Source organism: Etheostoma spectabile, chromosome 5 (assembly GCF_008692095.1).
Source record: "Etheostoma spectabile isolate EspeVRDwgs_2016 chromosome 5, UIUC_Espe_1.0, whole genome shotgun sequence".
In the NCBI taxonomy this organism is placed as follows: domain Eukaryota; kingdom Metazoa; phylum Chordata; class Actinopteri; order Perciformes; family Percidae; genus Etheostoma; species Etheostoma spectabile.
Window position 1 is genome coordinate 35609117 of NC_045737.1, and position 7943 is coordinate 35617059.

A 7943-nucleotide genomic window follows, 5' to 3' on the forward strand; every position below is an offset into this window, starting at 1 on the left:
GGAAGAAAATGGAGGCACCTACAATTGGTGCTTGGATCAAGAATATGGCGCAATGTACTGTAATTTTTTTTGGGGGGGGGGCATATTTTAGGTCTTTATTTTCTAAGGACAGTGAAGACATGAAATGGGAGGAAGAGAGGGAGAATGATAATGATAATGAGGAGAAAACTTCTATTTATGTGCGCCTGCTCTGCCAACTCTACCAAGAACAAGTAAAATTAATAGAATATGTGAAAGTTAGACATTTATTTGATGATTTAAAACAATAAGACACATACAACAATGCACAGCAGTAGACACATTGGTTGAATTTAAAAATCACAAGGATAAAAACAAGGCTTATTTCCATTGTGGCCCTATAAGAACAATATGAGATGTAGATAATAATTAAACAAATGAAGAATGGGCGCCCAGATAGCCCAGTCGGTACAATGGGCGCTCATATATAGAGGTTTACTCCTTGATGCAGCGGGCCAGGGTTCGACTCCGTGTCTGCATGTCATTCCCCCTTCTGTCTCCCCTTCATGCCTTTGCTGCATGTCATTGGTGCTTGGATAAAGAAATGGCGCAATGTATGTCCATGAAGAGATTAACATTTACATTGAGAGGCAATTTGGGGGTGTATGAGAAAATCTGGAGGCCACAGTTTGTAAAAGAAGAAGACATAGGAGTTGGTTAGCTACTGTGATACTTTCATATAATTTGCTTTTTGATTGTTGTAATACAGCAAAGGTGAGAAAGAAATCATGTTTTGTGTTTTAAATTGTAACTGCAATGAAAAAATAATAAACACGTTGTTAAAAAAACAGGTTTGTCACAACTTGGTTGAGGCTTGGACCCAAACTGCATGTCAGTCCCCCTTCTGGCTCCCTTTTCATGCCTTTGCTACATGTCATTTCCCTCATATCTTCAGCTGCCCTGTTAAAATAAGAGCAGAAAATGCCCCACAAATTCTTTAAATAAAAAAAAACTAAGAGTGAGAGGCTTTTTAATTGTTTTCAGAAGGTTTTATTGTCATTTAAAACTGTCAACAGAGCTTGCATCTCTTGTAGCCTTGGGCAGGGAGCTCCACAGATTTGAAAAGTAGCAGAAAAATTGAAATACTTCATGTACAAGTGGCGCAAGTTTGTCTCTAACTGCACTACAGTTAATCCGTCATCACAGACAGCACAAAGGGACTCAGCTGATACATTTGCTGCTGTCACCCACCTGTGCCCCCTTAGGAGTGCCCCTTCAGTTGGCACCGCACCAGGTGCATACAGTCTAGAATAATAACCATTTACAGACCGATTTAACAAACATCATAGCCCTGTATGCTACGCTGCTGAGTAAGATATTCAAAACAATGGCTCCATAGATCATTTCACTATCATGGTGGGTATAAAAGTGACACAGTTGGGATGGGCAAAGTACCAGTGCAATCAGGGATAGGACTGACCACCAAAATGGGCAAAGTAAGAGAGCATTCTTATGTTGTAATATAGCTTTATGAATAATTTGATCATTTCAGATTATGTGCCACAGAAAAATTGTTTTTTAAATGTGTTGTTTGTTTCCAGATCATCTTCTACGAGGACAAGAACTTCCAGGGTCGCTCCTATGAGACCAGCAGCGACTGTGCCGAGCTGAACTCCTACCTGAGCCGCTGCAACTCCTGCAGGGTGGAGAGCGGCTGCTTCATGGTCTACGAACGTCCAAACTTCATGGGCCACCAGATGCTGGCGAGGAGGGGAGAGTACCCCGACAACCAGCGCCTGATGGGTATGACCATGAGTGACTGCATCCGTTCCAGCCGCATGATCCCCACGGTAGGAAGCGCTGTGTTGACTCATCCGGTTAAAGACAGAAACAGAAGGCGTAAATATAAACTCTCAAACACAGCACAGAAGAAACCTTTTTTAATTATTGACTGATCTTCTGTCTCTTCACGTCTCATTTTACAGCACAGAGGTCCATTCAGGATGAGGATCTATGAGAGGGAGAACTTCAGAGGTCAGATGAACGAGCTGACGGACGACTGCGAGAACATCCAGGATCGTTTCCGCATGTCCGAGTGCCAGTCTGCTCACGTGATGGACGGCCACTGGCTGATGTACGAGCAGCCCCAGTACAGAGGCAGGATGCTGTACCTGAGGCCCGGAGAGTACAGGAGCATGAGAGACATGGGAATGGGTCCCATGGACATGAGGATCGGATCCATGCGACGTATCATGGACTCGTGTTAAAGAACAGAACAGGCTCGAGACTTCATCAAATATTAAAAAAGAAGTTATTATTAATTTATTGAGTTTCAAAACACCAACCAGTGAGCCGGGCAGAAATTCTGGACACAGATTAGACATGAGAGACAGAAATTGCATGAATTATCAGCACCCAACTTTTACAATATGTCAAAGAACATATTGAGCTGTAGTGAATGGTGCTACTTCAATAACTGTGTCTCACAGCCAAGTCAAGACTTCTTCTTCTTCTAACTATGAAATGTGTTATGTCATATTTGATGCACGGGACATTAAAAATAAATTTCAAAATGGATAAAAAAAAGTTGTTGTAAGATTTTCTACACATTTCTTAAAAGACTGTAACGGCTTAAAATGTTGGATTTTTATCTTCACACAGGGAGCAAAAACATCCAACATACAAATGGGCATTTGAATATTGTTTTAAGACAGACTTATAAAACTGTGATCCAATCCTTTAATGGAACTGATTTATCAATAATGTGTTTCATATACCTGTGTTGTTCCACACGTCAAGACCAGTCACCATGTCTGGTGCAAATTAGAGCTACAATCGGGTCCACAAAATCAGGTCCCTCCTTACCTGAAACTTCTCTTCAAGCCCGAACCACGGCGGCAGTTTTTGGCCTGAGCCCTGATTCAAAACGCAAATTTCAACTGCTTTTTTTTAAATCTATGTAAAGTGCATAGATATCCAGAAGATGGCGGCCACATACAGCAATGCACAGCTCCAAACATTATTAATGACACAAGATTTGTGCTTACCTGACCCAATCCTTCTTTGGGAAGTTACAGCCTGGCCAAATCGGGTTCGGGCAGAAAATCAAAGCTCTGCCGTGAATAAAGCCGCAATTCGGCTGGTAGCCTTTGTCGTCATACCAAACAATTTCCATTCAAAATACCTTAAATGCCTTTTCTCATTGAAATGAGTTGACCATCACCACAAAGTGCATTTCAATATCCCTACATGCAAAACTGCTGCAATGCTACGTAATAAGCAGGATAAACAAAAGAAACAGAGGTAGAATGAACCACACTGAACAATATCTGCAGTATTATGTGAATGCATACTTTGAACAGTGCAATAGAAGAAATGACTAAAGTAAAAAGTCTATGAATACACCAGTGAGGAGGCCGACTGTGCAGCTCTTACTATTGGGTGTTCTGTAAAGCCAATAATAGTTCACTGTGACGCTTGTGTTGAGGAAGGAAATTCATTTAATATGACTAAAGGGAGTTGTTAGAATTAATGTAAACTTTTTTTAAACAAGTAAAAAATAAGTTAAGCAATCTGATTTTTTTCACTAAGCTTTGTTGTAACTCTGAATGGGGCACATTGTGAGCAGGCACAGCAATACATGGTTGCAGTTATCTATGAGGATCTGAATAGAGATAATAAAAAGGGGGGTGCAGACTTCCATATTATGACAGGATTTAGCAACCCCTCACATCTTTCACAGAGAAGTTCCTGAGCTGTAGCCAATACTTATACGCTGCTTAATTATATTTAACGAGGTAAGGAGTGACCAAAGGGCAGGGGACAGGGAAACAGAAGAGGTTTAGGAAGACTTGCGGGAAAGATAACGGTCAGAAATCTGTGTTTCTGGGCGCCTGGGTAGCTCACCTGAGAGCAGGTGCCCATACATAAAGGTTTACTCTTTGACGCAGCGGCCGCAGCTTTACCTCTGCCCTGTGGTCCTTTGCTTCATGTCATTCCCCCTCTCTCTTCCCTTTCATGTCTTCAGCTGTCCTATACAAACAAAGGCCTTAAAGTAGAATTCCGGTCATTTCCAACAGGTCTGTTGTTTGTATATTTGGAGCGCTGTCAGTAGAGAGAAAAACGATCCAGTGCTACCTACACTAAGTCATCCTCCTGCTAGAGTTAGCACCACACAGGCTTCAACAGGGCAAGTTATAAATGTGTTTTTAACCTGTGAACATGTTCAAAATGTCATAAGTGCCTACCCATGTGAAGTGAATACATGAAAGTTGTGCTAATTCAACTACGTTTAGTTCGGTGTTGGGGCCCAGTTAGAGATCTTAGGGACCGTCTACAAACTACAACACAGAGAAGAGATGAAACAAAACTACGTAGGCTATCAATTTAATGATTAAATAAGGTAGTGTTTCCTAACATACCTCAATTATGACTTATCTCCTGCTAGTCATATTACAGCACTTACTTTTAAAAAATAAGCAAATGATTATTTTTGAAAATATGTTTATATCGTTTTCGGTATTGTAGTTTGTAGACGGTCCCTACGCTCTCCTTGCAGTATAAACACAGGAACAAAAACAGCTGAATTTACACAACCTTCATGCATTTCTTTCACTTCTGCTGCAGTCAGATTTGCCATGTTCACTTAGAAGGAATCACTTCACATGGGGAGGCCCTTTTGAACATGATTAGAGGCTAAAAACACATTTAAAACTTGCCCTGTTTTAACGTGTTGGGTGCTAACTCTAGCAGGAGGATAACACGGTGTATGTGTATGTGTGTGAATATATATATATTATCAAAACAACCAACCAAATTGGTGTGCGGCCATCTGCCTCGACATTGAATCTGATGATTTCCGTTAGACTCCCCAACCACTAATGCACACACACACACACACACACACACACACACACGCTTAGAATAAGATAAATAAAAACTGATTTTGCAAATGAACCCTTCTGTTGTTGTCTGATATTTTTATATAAATTGATATTGAATTATATTTGTAAGAAAACATTTCTAATCGTTAAGTGAGTAAAATATCTAGTACACTGTTGGAAGCTTCTCTTTATGTTTGACAATACTGCATGTGTACAGTACATGCATTTCCACCAGAGTGGTATAGTGCTGGATAATAACCCTTTAGCGCCCTGACTGCTCAGTAGGCTTCTATTGCATGTTGCTGGGTCAGGGATTTGTACAATGGAAGCCCTAGATACTTTTTTCACATTGAGCAAGTATAAAAGTAACGGTTACCACCGACAGGAATGCACAGCAGCCACAGCTCAGTCCTGACAGCCAACCAAATAAAATCATGACCATGGGCAAGGTAGGTACTGGGAAAGATCCATCCATAAAAAAAAAAAATTAAGTTCATTCTCACATTGAAACAGCTCTCAATTAATTGTCATTGGACAGTGATTAAAAAGCTTTTCGGATCTCAATGGAAATGTGCTCTCAGATCATCTTCTACGAGGACAGGAACTTCCAGGGTCGCCACTACGAGACCAGCAGCGACTGCCCTGAGCTGACCTCCTACCTGAGCAGGTGCCACTCCTGCAGGGTGGAGAGCGGCTGCTTCATGGTCTACGACCGTCCCAACTACATGGGAAACCAGTACTTCATGAGGAGGGGCGAGTACGCTGACTACATGAGCACGATGGGAATGTCAGACTGCATCAGGTCTTGCCGTATGATCCCCATGGTACAGTAGGATATTAATTCTCTAGATATTTCCTTCAGATATCTTTGAATGTTTTACTAATCTTTTTCTTTCCTCAAATGTTTTCTCTCAAGCATAGAGGATCCTACAAGATGAGGATCTACGAGAGGGAGAACTTCGCTGGTCAGATGCATGAGCTGAATGACGACTGCGTCAACATCCAGGACCGTTACCGTATGAACGACTGCCAGTCCTCCAACGTGATGGACGGCCACTGGCTGATGTACGAGCAGCCCCACTACAGAGGCAAGATGATGTACCTGAGGCCCGGAGAGTACAGGAGCTTCAGGGACATGGGCATGAGTGGCATGAGGTTCATGAGCATGAGGCGCATCACTGATTCCTGCAACTAAATTTTTTTTTACTAAATTCCACTAAATAAAATCTTTCCAACTCTGCTATTTTGACCTTTTGTTTCCCTCGTTGTTTTGGGGCCTGGGCATTACAGGAGTGGATGTCAAGGAGGATGAGATGGGCATCAGTGTGTCTAAATGATCAAGAGGCACATCCCTATATATGATTCAACTTTCATGCACATAAGAACTGCAAAATAATAAAAATAAAAGATTATTCCTTGTACAATTTGTTTCAAGAGTCTTGTTTTTTGTTTATGTTGATGGTATTTAATTCAAATGTATCTGGTTCTATTTGATTTTACACCATACTTCAATTTAGATGATTATTTGGGCTGCAAACAATTAAACATATAGTGCACATCTTCTTTCATAAAATGTAAAGGCAAGTGCTTAATCACTTCTAGGTAGGTAGGTAAAACATTACAATTATGATTTGTGGTTTGATTACAATGTTTGTGTTTCTTTATCAAGTTATTAGGATCACATTCCCTTCTACTGTCTGTATTTACATCTGCTATAACTGCTTCAAATGACCACAGCAGTGCACATACAGTATATTAAAATAATTTGTTAGGGAATTACCACCTGTGTGGAAATCCATTTTCAGTTGTTAAAAACAAAATCCCCCTAGTGTGGAAAGCATCTCATATTAGGCCCCTCCCCCCCAAAAATGTTCCCAGAGTAGCATAATTCCAGTTTACGATTTCCAGGATTTCAGCTTTAAACTGACCACCCTAATGCAAAGGGTTCATTGGATGTTCATAACGATGTGCAGAACAATGAGCATGTCGAGAAAGTGTAGCAGCACATTTGAAGCTGTCTGCCTAAACTGGCTTTCGTGTTCACTTCATAAAGGTTACTGGGTGCCTCGGGAATGTCATTTTTTATTAACTTCACTGTAACTGTAATTTTAGGAAACAATTTCATAGTATGCTCTAGATTCCACCATAAATAAATGAAAACATTGAGAATATGTATACTATTTCTTTATTCAATCATATCCTATAATATTTAATTGTCATAAACTCATAACCACAATCCTGACACTCCATAATATTTTTTTTTTCAAAAAATTTCTTTCCCTTAAATCAGCTTAGGGGAGCGTATGGATTTAGTTTATAATTGACATTACCAGGGTTGCGGGTTTCTCTATAGAGCCCCCCCCCCCCCCCCTACTGTTTACTTGTGTCTGATTCCTCACTAGGTCAGTCTGCCGGTCTCTTTCTCTGTTCCTCTGACAATGCTTTCCTAGCTTTCTGCTTCTTTTTTGCCGGCTCAACCATGACGATAATGGGAAAAACTCCATTGCTACCTTGTTAGCCGGTTCTTGAATGGGAGTAAGTGTGCAGTGCCGTGAAGCAATTCGTTACATCAAGAGATATCACGTGATACTTTCTGATGCTGAGTCCGGCAACTCGCCTGCTGAAAGTTGCAACGATGTTTTTCCGCTCACAGGCGCTAAAGGTAGTGAAACGACCACCATTCAACTCGTAAAAAAAGTCATATAACTGAAGCTGTTCAGTAAAGGTAAATTAAGCTAAAAAAAAAAAAAACTGCATAGTTCCCCTTTAAAGGAAAATTCTGTTTAGATGTTGTGACCCAATTGGTATATTGGTAAGCAACTCAAAACTATAGGCTTCTATAGTAGGTTGCTGGGTCAGGACTTTGAACAAAAGGGGGGCACACAGTCTTTGTCTCTAGGCAGGTATAAATGTAACTTGTTCTGACAGGCACAGTATCAGTTCAAAAACAGTTCTGAGAGATCTGAGGAATCACCGCAATCAACATGGGCAAGGTAGGAAAATATATATCTATACAAAGTACAGACCAAACGTTTGGTTACACATTCTTCTTCAATGTATTTCTTTTATTTTCATGACTATTTACATTGTAGATTCTCACTG

At 40.6% G+C, this 7943-nt stretch overlaps 4 protein-coding genes across 6 annotated transcripts in view; all 4 read left to right on the forward strand.

Annotated features, from left to right (window-relative positions):
* Positions 1-7943, forward strand: part of LOC116688869 (gamma-crystallin M3-like) — a 20903-nt gene that overhangs the window by 1873 nt on the left and 11087 nt on the right. The gene's annotated exons all lie outside the window — the stretch shown is intronic.
* Positions 1305-2531, forward strand: LOC116688871 (gamma-crystallin M3). Of its 2 annotated transcripts, none has more exons than XM_032515016.1 (3): positions 1305-1454; positions 1560-1808; positions 1944-2531. In XM_032515016.1, exons 1-3 carry the CDS (start codon positions 1401-1403, stop codon positions 2223-2225), a joined length of 585 nt encoding a protein of 194 aa, XP_032370907.1. In that variant the 5' UTR covers positions 1305-1400; the 3' UTR covers positions 2226-2531. The 2 variants fall into 2 exon arrangements, with proteins under 2 accessions (XP_032370907.1, XP_032370908.1); XM_032515017.1 differs by having other exon boundaries at positions 1386-1409.
* On the forward strand, positions 5048-6084 carry LOC116688875 (gamma-crystallin M3-like). 2 transcript variants are annotated; one of them, XM_032515026.1, is made up of 3 exons: positions 5048-5290; positions 5423-5665; positions 5758-6084. In XM_032515026.1, exons 1-3 carry the CDS (start codon positions 5276-5278, stop codon positions 6034-6036), a joined length of 537 nt encoding a protein of 178 aa, XP_032370917.1. In that variant the 5' UTR covers positions 5048-5275; the 3' UTR covers positions 6037-6084. The 2 variants fall into 2 exon arrangements, with proteins under 2 accessions (XP_032370917.1, XP_032370916.1); XM_032515025.1 differs by lacking the exon at positions 5048-5290 and having other exon boundaries at positions 5390-5665.
* LOC116688876 (gamma-crystallin M3-like) overlaps positions 7811-7943 on the forward strand; it is a 16906-nt gene continuing 16773 nt past the window's right edge. The window contains exon 1 of the mRNA XM_032515027.1: positions 7811-7834. Coding sequence (XP_032370918.1) covers positions 7826-7834 — 9 coding nt within the window. The 5' untranslated portion in view covers positions 7811-7825. The remainder of the gene's footprint in view (positions 7835-7943) is intronic.

Excerpts from the sequence above, each read along its gene's own strand:
- LOC116688871 (XM_032515016.1), top strand. The coding sequence starts at position 1,401 with ATGGGCAAAGTACCAGTGCAATCAGGGATAGGACTGACCACCAAAATG. Across the intron at positions 1,455-1,559 it reads TGACCACCAAAATGGGCAAA|ATCATCTTCTACGAGGACAA; the intron begins GTAAGAGAGCAT and ends GTTTGTTTCCAG. Across the intron at positions 1,809-1,943 it reads CCAGCCGCATGATCCCCACG|CACAGAGGTCCATTCAGGAT; the intron begins GTAGGAAGCGCT and ends CTCATTTTACAG.
- LOC116688875 (XM_032515025.1), top strand. The coding sequence starts at position 5,405 with ATGGAAATGTGCTCTCAGATCATCTTCTACGAGGACAGGAACTTCCAG. Across the intron at positions 5,666-5,757 it reads CTTGCCGTATGATCCCCATG|CATAGAGGATCCTACAAGAT; the intron begins GTACAGTAGGAT and ends TTTTCTCTCAAG.